Source organism: Ranitomeya imitator, chromosome 9 (genome assembly GCF_032444005.1).
Source record: "Ranitomeya imitator isolate aRanImi1 chromosome 9, aRanImi1.pri, whole genome shotgun sequence".
NCBI lineage: Eukaryota > Metazoa > Chordata > Amphibia > Anura > Dendrobatidae > Ranitomeya > Ranitomeya imitator.
This window is the reverse complement of record NC_091290.1, coordinates 43,669,580-43,692,719: the sequence shown is the minus strand read 5'-3', so window position 1 is coordinate 43,692,719 and position 23,140 is coordinate 43,669,580. Positions and strand designations below refer to the sequence as shown.

Genomic DNA, 23,140 nt, shown 5'->3' with positions numbered 1-23,140 from the left:
ATCTATCAATAGATAGATAGATATGGGATAGATATGGGATAGACATGTGGGTTTGAAATACAACCACATTTTTTTCACCTTAAGTTGAGTGCTGCCTGCATTTTTTCCTATGTCTAGTTATGGAATAGATAAATGATAGATCTATCTATCTGTTTGTGTAAACATTCTTCAATGGAGTATGTAAATGAAGAGGATGGACAAGAAATTACATCACTATTTTTTTGTTAAATAATGGATCTTTATTTAGCGAACAAAAACTCATGAAAATCTGCATTAAAAAACGCATCAAATCTACGCAGATTGTTACCTGTGTTTTCTGCCAAGAGATGCAGAATCTGCGCAGAAATTTCCATAGGCAAATCTGCAACGTGTGCACATACCCTAAATCTTTGTAATTTGGCCTCACTAGGTAGTATGCCTCAATTACTATTGAAGATTTGCTTAATATCCAACCATTGATTGTTCTAGGTCGTGACCACATTAACTGTTACAGGGTTTTTGTACTTTTGGTAGAAAAGTGTCACTCCTTTTACTCCTTAATGAGTGTTGAAAAATTTTGGAAACAACTTTTTTGGGGGTATCCCCTAGTGACGAATCTGATGGGTAAAATCTTTGGCTTCAGTCTTGAAGTCCTCCCATGTACTGCAATTTCTCCATATCTGTAGAAACTGTCCCTTTTGATATACAACTTCATAGATCTACTGGGTGGAATCTGGTGTAGTGTAGAAGTCCATTGTAACGGTTGGTTTTCTGTATAACAGTCTTTATGGAGGTTCCCTTCAATGTGATTCTTAAATCCAGGAATCTTATAGATGATGGGCAGAGATTGCATGTTAAGGTGATATTGTAAGGATTGTTATTAAGATTGGCAACAAGTAGTTAATTCCTCTATAGTACCTCTCCAGGGCAGTAGAATATCATCTATGAATCTGAACCATTAAATGACCTGAGATTGGAAAGCTTCCAGAGGTCTGATTTTTGGTTTCCTCCCACCACACCAAAAGTAGGATGGGGCACACCGTGCCCCCATTGCTGTGCCAGAAATCTTTTTGTAGAAGACGCGGTTTAAAACAAAATAATTATTGCTCAAGGCCAAAAGTAATAAATCCCAAAATAAGTCATGTCTTCTACTCCCTGAAGTATTGCCATTAAAAAAAGGCAAGAGTTCCTATGCTAATTCATGTTTAATATTCGAACGTAAAGTTTTTACATAAATTATATTGTGCCACGAAAAAAAGTTTCAAAATCACTGGTATTTGTTGAAGGGTTCCAGAGTTATTACCAAATAAAGTGACGCTGGTCAGATTTAAAAAAATGTGGCCCTGTCACTAAGAGGTTAAATATCAACTGCCTGTAAAACAAATAGGTTTGATTTGATAAACGTAAATTTATCAAGATTGTATCGGGGAGAAAGATAAACCCCTATACAACAATGCTGCTTTCGGTCAGTAAGTACGCAAAATGCACTGATGTGTCCATTTAGAGGCTTTTTCTGGTTCAAAATAATTTTTATCCCATATAAAGTTTTTTTTTTTTTTTTTTCTTACCACGTATATCTTTTTCGAATCAATTAGTTTTAAGACTGTTGCAAAGGTGTCACTTCCGTTATATCGTAATTTCCAAGGTTCTGTTCTTTTGTTTGAAGTCTATCCAGTGATCGCTTGTCATGTCTGATCAGCATATCCAGGAGAATGACAGAACATTGAGACAAACCACTCTTGCTTATAGTTGCATAGGTTGAAAAAAAGACCTAAGTCCATCAAGTTCAACCTTTCTCCACAAATTGCTCTCCCATATGGTCCTAAATTCTTGATCAACTTCCCAGGCAGGGAAAATCTGGATTAGCAAACCTCTAGGTGCTAAACCAATTCTTCTGTATTTCTCAAGACTTTTAGCACCCAACCCATTTTGGTGAGGGCTTTCTGTAACCTAACTAGATAAGTGGATACTGATACTGTCAATGGTGGTTTCCGTAGAGTACCAATATGTCCAACACCAGGTGGGCCCATGCCAAAAATATAATCTGCTTGATTGCTCCATGCCGCCTCTCTCACTTGTAAATTCATAATAATTTTACAATATTAGTGTTCGAACTCTCCTGAAGGTTGTTGTGTAGAAGAAAAGATTTTATTGGACTTTACTACCGTAATAAGCCACAATAGACCATTTAAAATAATTTTAAAAGACCATGCATGGCCATAATGCATGCGTCTCCCGGTATTTTCCTGCACGCAACCTCCGATCCTCACAAGATCTCCTTCTCTACTCCCCTCTTATCTCCTCTTCCCACAATCGTATACAAGATTTCTCTCGCGCATCCCCCCCTACTCTGGAACCCTCTACCACAACATATCAGACTCTCGCCTACCATCGAAACCTTCAAAAAGAACCTGAAGACGTACCTCTTCCGGCAAGCCTACAACCTGCAGTAACCACCGATCGACCAAACCACTGCATGACCAGCTCTACCCTCACCTACTGTATCCTCACCCATCCCTTGTAGATTGTGAGCCCTCGCGGGCAGGGTCCTCTCTCCTCCTGTACCAGTTATGACTTGTATTGTTCAAGATTATTGTACTTGTTTTTATTGTGTATACCCCTCCTTACATGTAAAGCGCCATGGAATAAATGGCGCTAGAAAAATAAATAATAATAATAATAATAATAATAATAATAATAATAATAATGCAAAGTACTAAAACAGACCTAAAGGCAGCAGGACATAACAGGCAAGTGAGGACCCCTATGTAAAGCAGAGCCAGAGCACAGCGGTGACGTCACCGCTGTGCTCTGCTTTACAGCCGGCGCCGCTGACAGTCAGTGCGGGAAGCTGACGGCGGGGGACGTGACAGACATCGGAATGTAAGTATGTAGTGTTTTTTGTTGTTGTTTTTTTTACTGTTACAGTGGTAACCAGGGTAAATATCGGGTTACTAAGCGCGGCCCTGCACTTAGTAACCCGATGTTTACCCTGGTTACCCGGAGACTTCGGCATCGTTGAAGACCGTTTCAACAATGCCGAAGTCGTTCCCCTGATCGTTGGTCGCTGGAGAGCTGTCTGTGTGACAGCTCCCCAGCGACCACACAATGACTTACCAACGATCACGGCCAGGTCGTATCGCTGGTTGTGATCGTTGGTAAGTCGTTTAGTGTAACGGTACCTTTATTCAAGCACGTTCACTTATCACTAATCACTGTTGGTTCCAAACAATCCATTTAACTAATATGGCGAAACTTCTGCTTCATCTGAGGCTTCAGGAAACCCTTTTATCTGAATGAAAAACTGCATCTGACAAGGCAGTGTTGTCCAGCTATTTGGAAAAAAAAAACACACTGAGGGTATGTGCACACGTCAGGATTTCTTGCAGAAATTTTCCTGACAAAAACTGGACATTTCTGCCAGAAATCCTCATGCGTTTTTTCATGCGTTTTTTGTGCATTTTTTTCCCAAATGCATACAATAGCGAGAAAAACGCAGAAAATCCGCAAAATTAATGAACATGCTGCTTTTTTTTTACCGCGATGCGTTTTTTTCGCGGAAAAAAACGCATCATGTGCACAAAACATGCAGAATGCATTCTAAATGATAGAATGCATAATGTATGCATTTTTAATGAGTTTTTACCGCGAAAAAACACGAAAAAAAAATGTGAAAAAACCTGAACGTGTGCGCACAGCCTGAGAATTGGCTGCTCTGCTGGAAAGAAGACTCTTGCGGTTCTATTGAAGATTCTCTATTTGCACTGCGAGGTTCAGCGCCATACTGGCATTTTTTTTTTTTTTTAATTTAAAAAAAAAAAAAATCACCAACTTCTATTCCTAATGATTGTGTCTCACACACCCTCCTCCGGTGAGCACTAATCTTTGTCATTTCAGCCTCTTCTATTGGGGGTTTACCCTATATGTGAGCTTTATCCCATGGTATTGTTGTATTTTTGCAGATTGGGCTAGGTTCACATTAGTATTTTTTTTTTTTCTGTAAAAACTGCCTGTAAAGAAAAAATCTAGCAAAGATGGAAGGGCTTGTGGCGGAGTCTCCTAACTGAAGTTTCGATGCAAGTATGATCCTAACCTTGAAGGCTTTACCAATGTAAATCGGGATGACACCGCAGATGGTTCACAGCCCACAGACATTCGACAGCAGGCATTGTACTACATTACGAATGACTCCTTTCGGAACTATTCACTATTGATTATCACTTACCGTGCTGAGACTTGCCTATATCTTTCCAGATGGCACAATGATCTGTAATCAGTTCTGTATCTTGATGTCTCCTGTATCTCGCAGGGAGTAGAAGACGCCTTTTACACATTAGTGCGAGAAATCCGGCAGCATAAGTTACGGAAACTCAACCCCCCTGATGAGAGCGAGAAGGGCTGCCTGAACTGCAAGTGCGTTGTATCCTGACCATGGTAAGAACGTCGGCGCCATTTGTTTTCGAACAGGACTCTTATCAATATTCACTGTTTCTTAAATACATTTACAAAACTGATGGCTGCTATTTATGAAATCAACTGGTTTGTTTTCAAAAGTTAAAGCAGCGCTGCAGTTAACTTTCATTTTTTCCCCCTTTAAACCTGTGTAAATGTTGGTGCCTTGTCCCGTTGTTAATATTCGCCATCTTCTGAGACGCATCGTGATGGTAATTCAGACTCTCCTGATCCAGCTGGAAGTCTACTTTACAATGTAAGCCTACAGTGCCCTGTTCTGACTCTTCATAGGCTTACGTTGTAAAAGACACTTTGGGGTCCTACATCGAGCGCAGTATGATCTGCTGCGTCAGTATCGCCATCACATGAGCCTAACTGTGTTGGATTCTGTAGAAGACGGTAATTGGTTTAATACATTAACATTACCCTAACTTTTTCCCCGAAAACTATTGTAGGAATTCAAAATAAAGATCGTACTTGCGCTTGCAAAAATTATGCTTTTAATTTGAATATCTACAAATGCAGCGTATTACCTGGTAAAGGAAAGATGGAGCGGAATTGATGACGCTACTTGCATGCGGATAAAACGGTATCAATCTGGACACAAATTCTAAAACCAAAGAAGTAGTAGAAAAAGTAGGAAAAATGAAGCGTTTCTAAGGGGTATATTCCTGTATATTGAAGGTTATACCAAAGGTACTAAATATAAGGGCATGCATAAATTATAAACTGTGAACTGAATCCCTTAGAAAGTACTCAAAATACGGTATGGTGCCCCTGTGATTGGACGTGTATATTAATGAGGAAGCGTGTCCTACCTATTGAGATATAAATCTATGGAGTAGTCCAATAAGTGTTAGGATGAAACTTCACTATTTGGTGGAGACAATACACTCGCGCACGGCGCTTCTTTATACTTAGCTTCACTTGCTTTGCGGCAACCCGATGTGTATGTCCTTGGCATGCTGTCTCGGCCGGTGACAGCCGGCCGTGTAATAGGAAGCGAGCAGGCGCTCAGTGCAGAGTCTCGTAGCAGCCGTCAGGACCTGCGGTGAGTTCGGGTCACGTGTCCAGCCAGTCACGTGGTGCCCTTGTTGGTGGTACGGAACACTGTAGGAGCCAAGAAACAACCAACGCGTTTCGGAATAGCACGGATTCCTTCATCGGGGTAGGCTCCTCCTGTGCTCTGATGGCTTTATATGTCCATGGCTCATTAGCTGGATGTCAATCAAATGCAAAAAGTTCGACTCCATTATTTAGTCCTTTCGGCTTGAGTGTCCAGTTCAAAAATATACCGAGTTTCTTTCCTGGACATCCATTTTATAAAATCACCATTTCGCCAATCTTTTTGGACTACCTTAATACCAGTCGCCTTTATTCCATGTAGAGATCCCCCCCCATGATGTTTTGAAAAATGCTTAGATAGGGAGTGGTTATATTTCTTTTTTATATTGCGTAGGTGTTCATGAATTCTCCTACATAGAGGGCGTTTAGTTCGCCCTACGTACATCTTCCTGCAGGGGCACTCGATCAAATAATTACTCCCTCAGTGGTGCATGTGATGAAATCTGTAATCCCTATTTTCATGCCATTATGGGATAACACAGATTTCTGTTTAGTTAAATGTAATAGCCTGCACATTTTACACTTCAGAAATGGGAAAAATCCTTTTATAAGTTGTATAAAGGGTCCAAAGTGTTTCTCTATTGGATTCGGATTCTGTATGGTGGGAGCAATAAAAGTGCCTAAATTCTGTGCTTTCCTATAAACAAGGCTCGGATTGCCTGATAGTTTATCGCCAATCACTTTATCATCTTTCAAGTGTCCAATGTTTTTTGACAATCTTTGAGTAATTGGGTATTTGAATTATATTGGGTAATGATTGGAATGGACACCTTGTCTTTATTTTCCATAGAGATATCATGTTTCTTTATATGGTCACTAAGAAGTTGTTCCCTGGGGATGTCCCCCACATTATCCCTTGTTTCTATTAGGTGGCTATGATCATATCTCTTACTTACGAATTTCTCTATGAGGGTATCAGATTCTTTAGTATAATCTATACGTCTGGAGCAATTTCGGTTCAATCGCATGAATTGGCTGCGTGGAACATTGAGTAACCATCTAGGAAGGTGGCAACTGCCCATCGAGATGAAGCTGTTCGAGACCGTGGGTTTGGTATATGTACTTGTCTGAATCTTACCATTATCAACAAATATTTAAATCTAAAAAATGTATATGTTCTTTATTAGTAATTGCTGAAAATTGAAGAAAAAAATCGTTTTTATTATCTTATAAAAAATGGTTAAGTGAGGCGTCATCACCTTCCCATATAAAGAGGATATCATCAATAAAACGTAGCCATAGGGACAGACCCGCGCGCAGAGACCCTCCCTGGAAGAGGGATATTTTTACTACTTTTTCTACTATTCTTTGGTTTTAGAATTTATGTCTAGATTGATAGTTTTATCGGCATGCAAGTAGCGTCATCAATTCAGCTCCATCTTCCCTTTACCAGGTAATACATTGCATTTGTAGATATTCAAATTAAAAGCATAATTTTTTTCAAGCGCAAGTACGATCTTTATTTTGTATTTACAGTAACTTTTTTCCCTATGTGGTTGAGGGTGATACTTGCTGCTTATCTTATGCATTGACAATAGCGCCGCTACACTTCTATTGTAAATATTGTAGGAATTTGCATTCTCTGGTAGGCATTAGGCCTTGATTAGCGTTCACAGGCAATACAGTTTTGGTCCAAATACGTGCAGTTTTCATTACTTTCCACAGGTTGCACAGCACCAAAAACAAACGCGTAAACCTAAATACCTATCCTTATCTAAGCATTAACTAAACAGAACAGACTTTGGCTACTCGTACATGGCTGAGCTAGTCCCAGCTCGGTCAGACAAGACGGCTGTTGTCCACAGCAACAACTGACACTTGTGGTTTCTCTGCACATGGCCTGTGCAGACTCTTCTCAGAGAGGGATCCTGACCTCTTTTCAGCTCCAAGACACATCTGAAAAGTACCTAGCAAAATCATATACCCAAGACACATCTGGTCTGGTCCCCTTCGTCTGTGTATTCATGTGCTAACACCTTTTACCTTTTCTACATCTACCAAACTGACTCCTCAGTCATTCCATTCAGGGAGAGATCCCGGCACATTTCTCATACTATAGCTCATATCTTCTCAGGTCCCACAATGAATCTACTTCTGCTTTTTAGAGAAACCATGCAAGTGCTTCTAATCAAACACTGCTGAGCTGGGATTTAACACAGTCCTTCCAATTTATGTGTAGGGGGTGTGCTGGGAGCTAGATTGTGCCCTACATCCCTGTGCGTACCTTCTAAATAAAACCGGGTACATTTTGTGTTTAACAGTGTGCCTATGTTTATATTTTGTGTAAAGCATATGTCTTTTGTGTTAGGGATATAATTAGGGTAATACAGGATTTAGGATAGTGGAGGGCACTATAGAGTAGGAGTTTAGAGTGAGTTCAGTTAAGCCAATAGGATGCTAGTTAGAGGAAGAGGAGGAGAATTTGCTCTGAAAAAGTTGGTTGGTGTTGAAGATAGAAAGAACAGTGTAGTTGGAGAGCTGTGTTATGACAGAGGCTCATCGGTTCAGGCCCTACGGGTGGACAGACATTGGAGCACGAGTGGATCTGGGCAGCATGAGAGAAACAGCGGCTAGGCTTATGGGCAACTCCCATGACGTCTGAGACCTACGGTCTGACAAGGATTGGCAGCGGCATCCTGTAATTTCGCTCAAGATGGGGAAAGTGGACAGGGAGCACCAGGGACAAGCTAGACCGGCTACTCAGGAAGCGGCAGGACTGGAGACACATGGTGTCGGGAAGGACCAGGGATAGCTCAGGAGGAAGAGTATCCATAACATGTGAAGATTGCTGTGCGGTGTCTGTAACAAAACTGCACAAGCTGAGGAAAATTTTGTTGAAAATGGATCTGGACTTTGAGAATATTTGTGTGTTGCTGAAACAAATTGGGACTTTGCAGTCTGAGGAGAACTTTAACCCACAATGAAATACATTGCAAACACAGCACACAACAGAATATACATGGTATTAATGCCACAGGGCGCCGGGGTGTGATGGAAATACAGAAGCCCCTTCGCCATGACTACCACCCTGGCCCCCGTTATATATGCTACATATCCCCATCCCTCTGCCCAAAACAGAAGGGTGGGCACCATATGCCAACCCACAGTGGAAACAGAAGGTCTCTCTACCAAAACGATTTGTAGGCTCCCAACACAATTCACACATTTCACACAGGGCTCTGCAGACACACAGCCTCACACACAGGGCTCTGCTACCTACAGACTACATGCAATGCTTTCCTATCTACAGACTATATCACACAGACTCAGCCACCTGCAACACGCAGTCAGTCCAGTACTACAAGCAACGTCACAACACTTGCACAAGTACCATACTGCTGTGCAGTCACACAGCCTCACGTAGTGTCCATTGCACTACCAATGCTGACCCATTATAATATCCATAGAGACGAAAGCAGATTGGCACATACCGTCCCGTGCAACAAAATCCTTTATTGTGGCATCATCATACCAACAGCAGGCAGATAAAACAGTGGAGCAAATACAGACGACTATCATTGCGCTTCAGCAGGATGAACTGTTGAAGCACAATACAAGCGTGAAACGATCGTCGTCTGCATTTGCGCCACTGTTTTATCTGCCTGCTGTTGTATGATGATGCCACAATAAAGGATTTTGTTGCATGGGACGGTATGTGCCAATCCACTTTCTTTTCTATGGATATACAGATTTTTCTTTGGAAGTGGCACCCATAATCCCTGGTGTATGTGCAGCTTCATCAATTCGAGTTCATACAGCTGTGCCTGCCTTCTGCTTCTCCTCTATGGTATATGACCCATTATAATGCTGCTGACCTATTATTATGCTGCTGACCCATTATAATGCAACCCAAAAAAAGTGGAGTACAAAAATCACAGAGGATAATAACATCCAAACAATCATTTATTGAAACACAAACCACATACACATAATACTAGCTAAATAATTTGACACCGACAGAGGGGGATAGGTGCGGAGACATGCTGATACAGCAGGGAAGAAACCAGGAACAATAAGTAGCCAGGGGAAAAGTCAGATATCAATTCATGTAAGTATGATTATAAGAATCTAAGAATGAGTACACAAAAAGCAGGTGATAAATCAAATGCCCCCCATATGAGGACCACCACACTCATAAGTACCACTCAGTTATTGCTGCTCACCCATTGTAACTGGCATTGACCGTGGGTCTCCTTGCTGGCCCCTTGGCGCACGTTTCGCGCAGATGCATCTTCAAGAAGGGGAATGTCTTGTGCCGTAACCCAGGGGTTTATATAGATCAGCCCCTAAATGCCAGTGCATGTGGCGCACGCGTCCCGGAAGTCATACACCAGAAAAGGCCTTTCCCCGTGAAAGTCAGAGCGATGTGCGCATGCGGGTGAAATGTTCACCCAGTGACGTCAGTAAATATGCACTCATCGCATCATGTCATAGCCACAGACAAAGACAAGCAGTGCAGAATTCAGGGCGCGCGTGCGCACTGTGGAGGCCATCTTTAAGAATACCAAGGCAGCTGCCATAAAACGACAGACCAGAAAAAGGAAACTCTGTATTTATTTAAAATTAATACAAAAGTGTGTGTGTATGAAAAAGATCCACAAAGGTGCAAAAAAACCTGGAAAAAATGTGATTCCAGTACATATACAATTAATCACTAATAATAATAAACAAAAGTGCAGTAATGACAAGTGCAAGGGAGGGCACAATAAAACACCAAAATGTGAGTACATCACAATAAGTGATGAAATATATATATGTATATGTGTGTGTGTGTATATATATATATATGTGTGTATATATATGTGTGTGTATACAGGTCCTTCTCAAAAAATTAGCATATAGTGTTAAATTTCATTATTTACCATAATGTAATGATTACAATTAAACTTTCATATATTATAGATTCATTATCCACCAACTGAAATTTGTCAGGTCTTTTATTGTTTTAATACTGATGATTTTGGCATACAACTCCTGATAACCCAAAAAACCTGTCTCAATAAATTAGCATATTTCACCCATCCAATCAAATAAAAGTGTTTTTTAATAACAAACAAAAAAACCAACAAATAATAATGTTCAGTTATGCACTCAATACTTGGTCGGGAATCCTTTGGCAGAAATGACTGCTTCAATGCGGCGTGGCATGGAGGCAATCAGCCTGTGACACTGCTGAGATGTTATGGAGGCCCAGGATGCTTCAATAGCGGCCTTAAGCTCATCCAGAGTGTTGGGTCTTGCGTCTCTCAACTTTCTCTTCACAATATCCCACAGATTCTCTATGGGGTTCTGGTCAGGAGAGTTGGCAGGCCAATTGAGCACAGTAATACCATGGTCAGTAAACCATTTACCAGTGGTTTTGGCACTGTGAGCAGGTGCCAGGTCGTGCTGAAAAATGAAATCTTCATCTCCATAAAGCATTTCAGCCGATGGAAGCATTAAGTGCTCCAAAATCTCCTGATAGCTAGCTGCATTGACCCTGCCCTTGATGAAACACAGTGGACCAACACCAGCAGCTGACATGGCACCCCACACCATCACTGACTGTGGGTACTTGATACTGGACTTCAGGCATTTTGGCATTTCCTTCTCCCCAGTCTTCCTCCAGACTCTGGCACCTTGATTTCCGAATGACATGCAAAATTTGCTTTCATCAGAAAAAAGTACTTGGGACCACTTAGCAACAGTCCAGTGCTGCTTCTCTGTAGCCCAGGTCAGGCGCCTCTGCCGCTGTTTATGGTTCAAAAGTGGCTTTACCTGGGGAATGCGGCACCTGTAGCCCATTTCCTGCACACGCCTGTGCACGGTGGCTCTGGATGTTTCCACACCAGACTCAGTCCACTGCTTCCTCAGGTTCCCCAAGGTCTGGAATCGGTCCTTCTCCACAATCTTCCTCAGGGTCCGGTCTCCTCTTCTCGTTGTACAGCGTTTTCTGCCACATTGTTTCCTTCCAACAGACTTACCATTGAGGTGCCTTGATACAGCACTCTGGGAACAGCCTATTTGTTGAGAAATTTCTTTCTGGGTCTTACCCTCTTGCTTGAGGGTGTCAATGATGGCCTTCTTGACATCTGTCAGGTCGCTAGTAGTGTTGAGCATTCCGATACCGCAAGTATCGGGTATCGGCCGATACTTGCGGTATCGGAATTCCGATACCGAGATCCGATATTTTTGTGGTATCGGGTATCGGTATCGGAGGTGTAAAATAAAGAATTAAAATAAAAAATATTGTTATATTCACCTCTCCGGCGGCCCCTGGAACATCACCGCGAGTCACCGGCGTCCGGCAGGCTTCTTTGTTCAAAATCAGCGCCTTTAGGACCTGCGGAATGACGTCGCGGCTTCTGATTGGACGCGTGCCGCCCATGTGACCGCCACGCGACCAATCAGAAGCTGCGACGTCATTCCTCAGATAAATTCCTATAATGAGCGCCTTTAGGACCTGTGGAATGAGGTCGCGGCTTCTGATTGGTCGCGTGGCGGTCACATGGGCGGCACGCGACCAATCAGAAGCCGCGACGTCATTCCGCAGGTCCTTAAGGCGCTCATTTTGAACAAAGAAGCCTGCCGGACGCCGGTTCCTCGCGGTGATGTTCCAGGGGCCGCCGGAGAGGTGAATATAACAATATTTTTTATTTTAATTCTTTATTTTACACCTCACTATGGATCCCAGGGCCTGAAGGAGAGTTTCCTCTCCTTCAGACCCTGGGATCCATCAGGATACCTTCCGATACTTGATGTCCCATTGACTTGTATTGGTATCGGATATCGGTATCGGCGATATCCGATACTTTTCGGGTATCGGCCGATACTATCCGATACCGATACTTTCAAGTATCGGACGGTATCGCTCAACACTAGTCGCTAGTCTTACCCATGATGGGGGTTTTGAGTAATGAACCAGGCAGGGAGTTTATAAAAGCCTCAGGTATCTTTTGCATGTGTTTAGAGTTAATTAGTTGATTCAGAAGATTAGGGTAATAGGTCGTTTAGAGAACCTTTTCTTGATATGTTAATTTATTGAGACAGGTTTTTTGGGTTATCAGGAGTTGTATGCCAAAATCATCAGTATTAAAACAATAAAAGACCTGACAAATTTCAGTTGGTGGATAATGAATCTATAATATATGAAAGTTTAATTGTAATCATTACATTATGGTAAATAATGAACTTTAACACTATATGCTAATTTTTTGAGAAGGACCTGTATATGTATATAAAAAAACAAAATGGAGTCCCTCTTGGTCATCCCAGCAAAGCTGAATCCCGGTCTTCATTAGTCATGTCACGATAGGAAGGGAGAAGGCGTTTCCTGAAGGCATGTTCCGATCCACAAAACATGAACCAGCATTTTAAAACTAAAACTAAAAACTGAGAAACACAAAAATTAAAATCAAAAATTGGGTGGAAAAAAACTCCAACACATCCATAATAAATGCATGTAAGAGAGTCAGGACAACTTCCGCACAGCAGACGAGAACAGATTGAGCGCTCTGCTTTCCTCTGCACTGTCAGCGCCGGTCAGCCGGAAAGCAGAGCGGTGACGTCACCGCTGTGCTTTCCGGCTGGCCGGCGCTGACACAGAATGCAGGAGGAGTGCAGAGAAGCAGAGCGCCGGGGACAGACAGCTGAATGTAAGTGTGTAGTGTTTGTTTTCTTAACGTTTACGCTGGTAACCAGGGTAAACATCGGGTTACTAAGCGCGGCCCTGCGCTTAGTAACCCGATGTTTACCCTGGTTACCAGTGAAGACATCGCTGGATCGGTGTCACACACGCCGATCCAGCGATGTCAGCGGGAGATCCAGCGATTAAATAAAGTTCTGGACTTTCCTCAGTGACAAACGATCTTCCAGCAGGGGCCTGATCGTTGGTCGCTGTCACACAGAACGATTTCCTTAACGATATTGTTGCTACGTCACAAAAAGCAACGATATCGTTAACGATATCGTTATGTGTGACGGTACCTTAAGGGTCCTTGTGCACGTTAACAAACCATCCAAGACCTTCCTCAGGGCAATACTCAACTCATCAGCGTTTGTAATTATGCACTCAAGCTCACCAGCAAACACCTGGGTAGGATTCTGAGGCAATAATCGATATGTTTTCTTATCTCTTAACTGACAAAATGCTTCCCCCTCGTATTTATCGATCAGCCAGATCGCTACATTCCCCCTTCTCTGCTAGTTTAATAACCACAGAATCGAGTGATTGTAACACTCTCAATGCACGTCTTTGTGTCGCTGTCAAATTATCATTATGCAAATAACCAGAGACCTCTTTTTAAATCCTTAGTAACTAGTTTGCAAAAAATATCCACCTGGGAACACACCGAAAAGGGGCAAGATCGAGCATGGCAAGGTACCTACATAATCAGGTCGTTGTTCCTTCAAGTGGTCTTCCCGGGCAGCCGCTGCTTGTTGTTCCATAGGACTAGTCAGACCCAGACCAATATCAGCTTGATGATGCAGCTTTCTAACGATTAGCTTGCGGCAAAACATCTGCAAATCCTTTAGGACTGTGAAATAATCAAAGCCGTTACAAGGCACAAAATTCAAGCCCAGCTGTAATAGATCTAATTGTGTTTCAGAGAAAGATAGGGAAGATAAATTAATTACGGTACTTGCAGACCAAAATTTTTTGCTTTACGATCAGCAGGTGGAGGGGTAAGTTTCCTCTTATTAGTATGTCGTCCCCTCATATTTCTAAATGGTTGCTCAGTCCTAGCACTCTCAATCCCTGAAGTTCTGCTCTGGTTGGACTTAACACTCATTTCATCCACTGAAGTAAGGGAGGAGATAGAACCAGAACGTGACTGGGGAGTTGAACGTGACCTATTAGTCCTACTCTTCCACTTATAGACTCTATTCTCCAAAACTCTAGATTGTCCCTCTGTCGTTTTTTAGATTTAATGGCACAGATCTCCGGTTCCTATTTAGTGAAATCTTTTTCTAGATCTTCATTCAATTTCTCCAGAGCATCTGTAGTATGTCTGTCCTTTTTATAGATTTTTTTTAAAAAATCTCATCCTCAACTGAAAAGGCTGGGAAAATTTGAACATGTAGCCCTCTGGTTATTAGGCCACGAGTCAGGTACTGCCCCAAGGAAGCATTATTCCACCATAACCTCGTCCGCTTGTGCAGCAGAGTCCGAAGTCTCACGATCTGTTCCTTGGAGTCACCACCACACTCATAAGTACCCCACAGTTATTGCTGCTCACCCATTGCCAACTGGGACGGCTTTAATAACAGAACAAACATGTGCGCATGTTCACTGACGTCACTGGGTGAACTTTTCACCCGCGTGCGCACATCACTCTGACGGGGAAATGCCTTTTCTGGTGTATGACTTCCGGGATGCATGCGCCCCATGCACTGGCATTTAGGGGCTGATCTATTTAAACCCCTGGGTTACGGCACAAGACATTCCCCTTCTTGAAGATGCATCTACACGAAACGCGCGTCAAGGGGCCAGCAGGGAGACCTGCAGTCAATGCCAGTTGCAATGGGTGAGCAGTAATAACTGAGGGGTACTTATGAGTGTGGTGGTCCTCATATGGGTTGCATTTGATTTATCACCTGCTTTTTGTATACTCATTATTTTTCTTAGATTCTTATAATCATGCTTACATGAATTGATATCTGACTTTCCCCTGGCTACTTATTGTCCCTGGTTTCTTCCCTGTTGAATCAGCATGTCTCCGCACCTATCCCCCTCTGTTGGTGCCAAATTATTTGGCTATTTTATTGTGTATCTAATTTATTTCAATAAATGATTGTTTGGATTTTATTATCCTCTTGGTGGTTATTTTACTCCACTTTTTTGTGTTGCTATATATCTTACTGATCTACATGTCTTACACTGGTAACGTCCCCATTTATTTAAAACTAGATTGTGGCCCGATTCTAACGCATCGGGTATTCTAGAATATGCATGTCCCCGTAGTATATGGACAATGATGATTCCAGAATTCGCGGCAGACTGTGCCCGTCGCTGCTTGATCGAGGCAACCTTTATGACCTCATCATCGCCATGGCAACCATTATGACATCATCGTCGCTGTGCCCGTTGCTGATTGGTCGAGGCCTGGCGGCCTCAACCAATCAGACGCGGGATGTCTACGTCCTTTATGACATCATCGTCGCTGTGCCCGTCGCTGATTGGTCGAGGCCTGGCGGCCTCGACCAATCAGAGATGCGGGATTTCCAGGACAGACAGACAGACAGACAGACGGAAAAACCCTTAGACAATTATATATATATATAGACAAGGTTTGGAGGCAGATTCTCAATCCCCCCCCCACCACCACCTTTCCAAAGTGCCCTATTCTATAAAACAAAAAAAGCCTCCTACATTGCCCCCCATCCAAGTCTCTCCGTTCAGTAATATTGCCCCCCCCTTTTAAAAAAAATAAAAAAAAGCCCGCTCCTGTAAACAACCCCCCTCGGTAACCCCCACTACACCAGTAAGAATGTCCCCAAAGTAAAAATACACCCCCTCCCCCCAAAAAAAAGTATTAAATCAATCTGCATTGGTATGTTGATATAATTCGAAGTGGTCTTCGCTGAAGATTTGGGGCAGCGAGCAAACCGCCCTGGGCCCCTAATCTTTGGAGTAAGCAATGCCACCGGCATAAATGCAGTCCACTGACCTTTTGGTCCTTGCAAAGATGTAGGCTCAATACTTGCTGGCAAGCTGGAGAATCTGCATATTTTTTTTTTTTTTTTTATATTTAAGCAAACAAATGTAGGAAATTTACCAAAGGGCCATTAAAAGTGGGTGAAGACCCTCCTGTGTTCTAGAACCTGCTAACAAAATGGGGTCCCAGTTCATGTTCGCTTTGAGGTCCCCAATCTTTGATGTAACCTTCTGGGTTTTTTTTAAGCTTTTTTTTTTCTCCTGAAGATGGAAATGTTAACATTTTAGTGATGGTTACATCAATTTTTTATTTTCTTATTAGATGAAATATCATTTTTAAAGAATCTCTATATTTCTCCTTTGCTAGGGTCGCAGGTCACTGCCTGACCTGAACATGTCCCCCCTAGTCTGCTCCTCCAGCCACGTTCCAGATACCAGGTGGATAAGTATTCGAAGAGATTAGAAGACTTCAAGCCTTCTGTGAAGAATTATCTGGAAAGACATAAACCTGATCAACCTGGGGATTTGATTTCCACATCCAGGAATGTATTTGTCTTCTGGATGAGTGGAGTGGATACCACAGGTAGTATTAATTGCAACAAAAGGGTTAATGACGTGACTGTTGTTCGGCAGGTCAGTGGATCTACGGTAGTACCCAAGAGTGCTACGGTAGCGGTAGTTCTCTTGAGTACTAACATTAGAATCATTATTTCCACGTAAAAATGGTTCTTTTGGATGAGTAACCTGGTCCAGCATAGAATGTTTGGGGTTTTTTTTTTTAGGTTTTTTTATTCATAATACGATTGCCCTTTAGGGTATATTTATAAACCGGTCATGTCACGGATTTGCCCCAAAGTAAAGAATTTTACTTTCTTTGATAAGTCTATTCACATACTCCATAAATAATATCTATTACGTTGATATTACTTAAAAAGACCTTTTAGATGACTCTTGAAACTTTTAGATAATTTGCAAAGTGACTAAAAGTTGTAATTTTAAGTCTTCATTATTCTCAAGTATCTGTTATCTTAGTTGTTGCTCGGAAAAGGGGCTAGGCTAAATATATCATAAAAATAACTTATGATGAATGTATGGTATTTCCTTTTTTCTACTTCAGTTGTATTTTTGTTAAGCTGGTTTGATTGAGTGAAAGTCCATAACATTTTAGCCTACATTACGTAGTGTTCAGGTATGCTCACTAGGGCTCCATTCATATCATGCCAGAGCGATCTATCAAAGTTAAGCATTGCAAATGTTCCCTCGATTTATGACTCGGTTGTATAACAATATAGTGGCTTAATTTGGCCACAATCTTAAAAACAACCCCCCCCCCAAAAAAAAAAACAAAAAAAAAAACAGGTATATTATACTTGTTTTTTTTGGTGGCTCACTGTATAGTAAAGCATGGTTTGCTGTTCATTCCTACACATGTAAAGTCTTCAGGGTTTCACCTATTAGCACCCAAAGCTATATCTATCATGGTTAGAGTGCTAGTGCCGGTCAGGATCAGCTAGTTGGCACTGTCCTCTGCGCTCATGAAGTTCGGCTATAATGCACAGCCATGCGGCCCCCCGCAACTGCCGACACTAAAGATTTTGCCGATAACCCTGTTAAATTCTATACTTAGTAACGAACTTGGAATTTAAAGTGTTTGACAGAGGAAGGAGGCTCCCTCTGTCGACCATTGGTTCCTTGCGAATGCAGGTTGCCAATAGTTTACTCGGCGTCCAGCTGCCACAATGACCCCTGGGTCTGCGTTCTGTATGTACCTATTAGGCCATACTAGAGGCATGGTCTAATAGGCTGATGTCCGTCTAAGGACGCAGTCGGACAACTGTATAAAGCGGACCGAGATAAGAGCGCAGGCCACGGACTGGCCAGTGGCTCTCCCGACCAAAGTGTGAGGGCAGTATAGAAATATATGAGGACCAAGTAAGTGAAGGCAACAAATGAACGGCACTACGGTATCAAGTCCATAGGCATATGGAGAAGGATCCTCTATGGCAGATAACTAGCGGTGTAAAGCAGAGTGGGTATTTGGTGCTCAACATCGAAAAAAAATCGGGTGAGTGCCGTATCACTACCTCTTTTTCATTTTATAGAAATATATACGGCTGTCAAGCTGTGGTCGGGAGAGCCGCCAGCCAGTCCGTGCACTGCGTTCTGATCTCAGTCCAATTTATACGTCCATCTGACTACTGAGCTCCGTCCGGTTTAAACGGCCGTCTGACAGACTATAATGCCGTGCAATACTTATTCCAACGCTTTAGCCAAGAGATCAGACGTCCCCTAGTGAGCGAAAGAAAGTGTGAAATAAAAAATCATTGACTTAAAGTGCCCAATCCATCCCCTCGCCCCCAGCCAAAAGAATAGTAAAAAACGACCCTCCTCACCGATTCCAACTTCCAAGAAGAATCTAAAGGTTAGGCAATAAATTTGATATATATATATATATATATATATATATATATATATATATATATATATATATATATATATATATATATATATATATATATTACACATGCGCACGCATACACACACGCATACACACACGGTTATATGGGGAAAAACCATTGACAATAAAAAAAAAACAATGTTTTTTTTGTGTTAATTATAATTTTATTTTTACTAATGATTGCTAAGGAATTACTTCTGTGGCAGAAAGAGGGATTAAAGGAAGTGATCTTGGACCTGAACAGAATTTGTTCTATAGAAAAGGAATGAAAGAAAGGGGGATGTTAAAGGGATTATCGCACAAGATTACAAGAACCACATTGTGTTTAGAAAAAAGTTGCTCTTGTTTATGGCAAGTTCTGGTATCTGACTTTCAAAATACTCTTGTAACCCAATAATTTATTTATTCCCCCCCTTGTGCTGCCATACTAGAACACGAGATGCTTTGTCATGGTTGTGTTGTTGGAAATCGTCTCCGCCTGCAAACATTCGGAACAATGGTTATCCAGGCACCTTGACCTTGAGTCAGATGTTGTCATTTACAACAGGTTTCTAGCTGTGTTTTTGTCTGTTACTGAGAAATCGACTTTTGTGCCTTGACAAAGACTTTCCTGAGGGAGTTTCCCTTTGAGGAGGTAAATGAGTTTATTCTTTACGGAGACGGTCGCTAAGAATCTGAAGTTTGTGCGTCACACACCCGATCTGTTCCCATGAATGGTAACAGTGTGAACTAATCTACAGATCATAAAGAGGATCAAGATTATTTATAGAAAACTTTTATTTTTTTATTTATTTTTGTATTTAATGGGAATTAGGTGCATAGGGAAGGTCCTAAACCAAACTGGTTTGATGTGTTTTTACTTCTGGATTTGGAATTCTGTTTCTCAAATTCATTTTCTCTGTTGCTAAAATTAAATGAAAGTGGGAAATTAATGCAGATCGGGCCCTTCTAAGCTAAGATCCAAATATGTTAATCATAAGTGTGATCCGATTTTATCCGATAAGGAGAAGATGGGGAAAACTAATTTCTCCCATCTTTTCCATTGTCAGTCTGTGAAAATTTGACTGCACTCAGATGTCATCAGAGTGCAACCCATCAAATATTGACTTTGAATTTCTAGAGGACCGTTTTGCACTGCTGTTTTGGTCCTTCATGACAAAGGTACTCACTGACAGACAAAGACAGAAGACGGCCCCTGTGTTAGAACAATATATGGGCTCTTTGCAATCCAATAACTAATCATAATGCACAATTCTACCTGCTTCGGAAGTGTAAATGTGCCCCACTTGAATTTTAGGCCCATGTGAGACTTCACAGGTTACAGCAATATGTCCGCCCTGACTACATCAAACAGTTGAAATTGTTTATCCCATTACTAATAATAATAATAATAATGCTTTTTTGTTTAACAGGGATCTCTCAGCAGAATTTGCTATTTAATCTGAGATTAGCACAATGTAGGGACAAAGATTCTGACTCCAAAAATGTGTTACTTAGAAGAGTGTGTGCTGTAGTTTCAATATAATCCATGTTTTATCAGCAGCAGATTATCACTGGAGGACCAGGTGTCATGTGCCAGGTAGTCCAGCTAGTCTGTGTAACCCCACCCCATCAGTGATTGGCAGCCAATCTGGAATGTGGGCAGGGTTATACTTGTTATACTAGGCTCAGCATCTGCACCAAGCAGCCCAGTAAGTGACACATCCCTGGAATCGGGGTCTCTGTCCATATATAATTTGCTCTCAGATTGCATGGCAAAGCCCTGCTGACAGATTCCCTTCAATAACCACAATGCCCCATAAACCTATTTTTTATTTGAACTCATTCCAAGTCCTTTTGAAGGTTTCTATGTTCCATAATTAATTCTGCCGAGTATGATGGCATGGAGGAAGGTGTTCTGAGAGTAAAACATTCTGGAAGTCTTGTAAGTTCAGCTGTTTGCCAGGAGTTTTTGGAGGGGGACCAGGTAAACAGATAATTGGCTCGATGGCACACTTTAAAAGCGGTGCTCTCTCATGAGACGGCTCCTTTTTTAAGCTACGGTATGTATTTTTTCCCTGGATTCTATCCATACCTTTGTGGAGCTGGCTTTAGGCCACCATCTTGCTCTGTAAGGCCAGTTCCACTGACTATGCTCGATTATCTGCCAGATCTTCTACTGCCTCATATACGAGCTAATTAGTTCAGGTGAGAAGACCCGGCAGTCTGAGCAAGGTCCACGTTTCATGGATGTGTCCCATTAGTCAGTATTAAGCACAATGTCGATTATATTTTTATTTTATTTTTTTGTTTTGTTTTTCCATATGGAACGCAGATGAATGTACTGTAAATCTACATTTTCTGTATTATCATGGTATCCCTTACGGGCCATGCTCATCTGGAATGGAAGTTTAGATTGATAGATCTGTCTGGATTAATGGCAAGAATGGAGCATATAGAACAACCGTTTGAAGCCGCAGGTGCTCTCGGATCGGTCATGCAGTGGCTCAGGAGCAATGTGGTTTCTTTTAAAAGATTCTCATGAATATTAAACTAACGTTGATCAAATCCGCCAATAGTCTGTGTATTGGGACCTCCCCACTTTCCTCCCCCCAGTAGATGAAGTCTCAAAGAAGGTTCCAACGTCTTTGATTTTGTTCTACCGCTCCTTTTGTTCTACCGCTCCTTTTGTTCTACCGCTCCTTTTGTTCTACCGCTCCTTTTGTTCTACCGCTCCTTTTGTTCTACCGCTCCTTTTGTTCTACCGCTCCTTTTGTTCTACCGCTCCTTTTGTTCTACCGCTCCTTTTGTTCTTCCGCTCCTTTTGTTCTTCCGCTCCCTTTGTTCTACCGATGATAAGCGGTCAAGTTGGCATTGCCCTAGTGTTTTTTTTTTTTTTCCTTTTTCCTGTATCTAAAGTCCCCCCCTCCATACACAATAGACTAATGTTAGTCAGCCAAAGTCGAGCACCTGTGTGTACAGACAAGTAAGGAGAGATTGTTCAGTAGACCGGTATCATGTATTGGGGGCTCTAAGGTCCATAGTCTCCAAAACGGACATGCCGAACAACAGTCTAACCTCATTAACCCTTTTGATATCTCAAGGTCCTAGCAAAGATGTATAATTCCTGTTGTACTTTGTTCCACTTAATACTCCAATTTATGATTCCATGTGTAAATTGTATTATATTATACCTTCCAAATTGTTTTGAATTGCTGTAAGAAGATAAGCTATACTTGTGTATTAGTTTTTTTTTAATTTATTGTATATATTATGCTGAAGATTTGCATTAAAGTCGAGGTTATTGAATAATGCCATTTTGTGCATAGATTTCTATTCTTCAGAAGACGACCGTTTTGCTGCCTTTTATTATAAGTCTGCAGTATTCCATAATATTGAGTAATTTCATTAACTTAGTTTTCTAATTTGATATGCAACCTTGTTAAAAGGTTATGCCCACCTTCATCGGTGGCTGTCGGGTGCTGCTTGTAAAAACGAGCATGTTTGCAATGTATTGACAATCCTACTTTCACCCATTGAGAGATGAACACTTTTTTGTTTACAGCTCATTGCCTAGGAGACCGACCACCTCTGCTTTTCAATAACTAATAATAAGTTTTAATAAACTGCAGAATTGCTTGTTTTGACTAGTACTTTTTGATATATATATATATATATATATATATATATACCATATATATAATTTTCTATCCATACCTATGCACCTATACTGATTTGTTCCTTTTTACTGGTGATATATTCAGCAAATACCATTTTTATAAATATTGCTTTTAATTATAAGACCACTATCTATACTGGAGCTGTGGAGATATGCAGTAGATACATTAGTGTGTGTATATTTATTAGATACACAGTGTAGTCAGTTGCTCCAGGCAGTTAGAGATCCTGGAGGCTTCCAGCTCAGCACCTGGGGTATGATGTGACATGTCGCGTGACATTTCTTTGAGAAGACGTGGTTTTTGACGTGTCGTTTGGTACACATCCGCAGGTGTAAGGAAATAAAACGCACAAATTGAGCTTGGATTAACCCCTTCGTGACCGGAGGTATTTCTGGTTTTGCTTGTTCGTTTTTCACTGCCCTTCTTCCCAGGGCCATAACTCTTTTTTTTTTTTTTTTTTTCTGTAAATATGGCCATGCGAGGGCTTGTGTTTACGGGACTAGTTGTACTTTTGAAAGACACCATTGATTTTAACACATGTCCTGGAAAACTGGGAAAAAAATTCCAAGTGCTGTGAAATTGCAAAAAAAAAAAAAATGCAATCCCACACTTGTTTTGTTCGGCTTTATTACCATGTTCACTAAATGCTAAAACTGACCTGCTATTATGATTCTCCAGGTCACTGCAAGTTCATAGATAAAAAAAAAAGAACCTAGATGTTTGGTGTCTTAAGTGGTGAAAATTTTTTTCCAAACTTTCTTATAAAAAAGAAAAAAATGGTGCCATTTTCCAATGTTCGTAACGTCTCCATTTTTTGTGATCTTGGGTTGG

General features: G+C 41.4%; 1 protein-coding gene across 1 annotated transcript in view; it reads left to right on the top strand.

Moving 5' to 3' along the window:
• Positions 1-17,525, top strand: part of HRAS (HRas proto-oncogene, GTPase) — a 98,416-nt gene extending 80,891 nt beyond the window's left edge. The window contains exons 5-6 of the mRNA XM_069738363.1: positions 4,289-4,413; positions 16,560-17,525. Of these exons, the coding sequence (XP_069594464.1) occupies positions 4,289-4,408 (120 nt within the window). The 3' untranslated portion in view covers positions 4,409-4,413; positions 16,560-17,525. The remainder of the gene's footprint in view (positions 1-4,288; positions 4,414-16,559) is intronic.
• Positions 17,526-23,140: the final 5,615 nt, after the last annotated feature.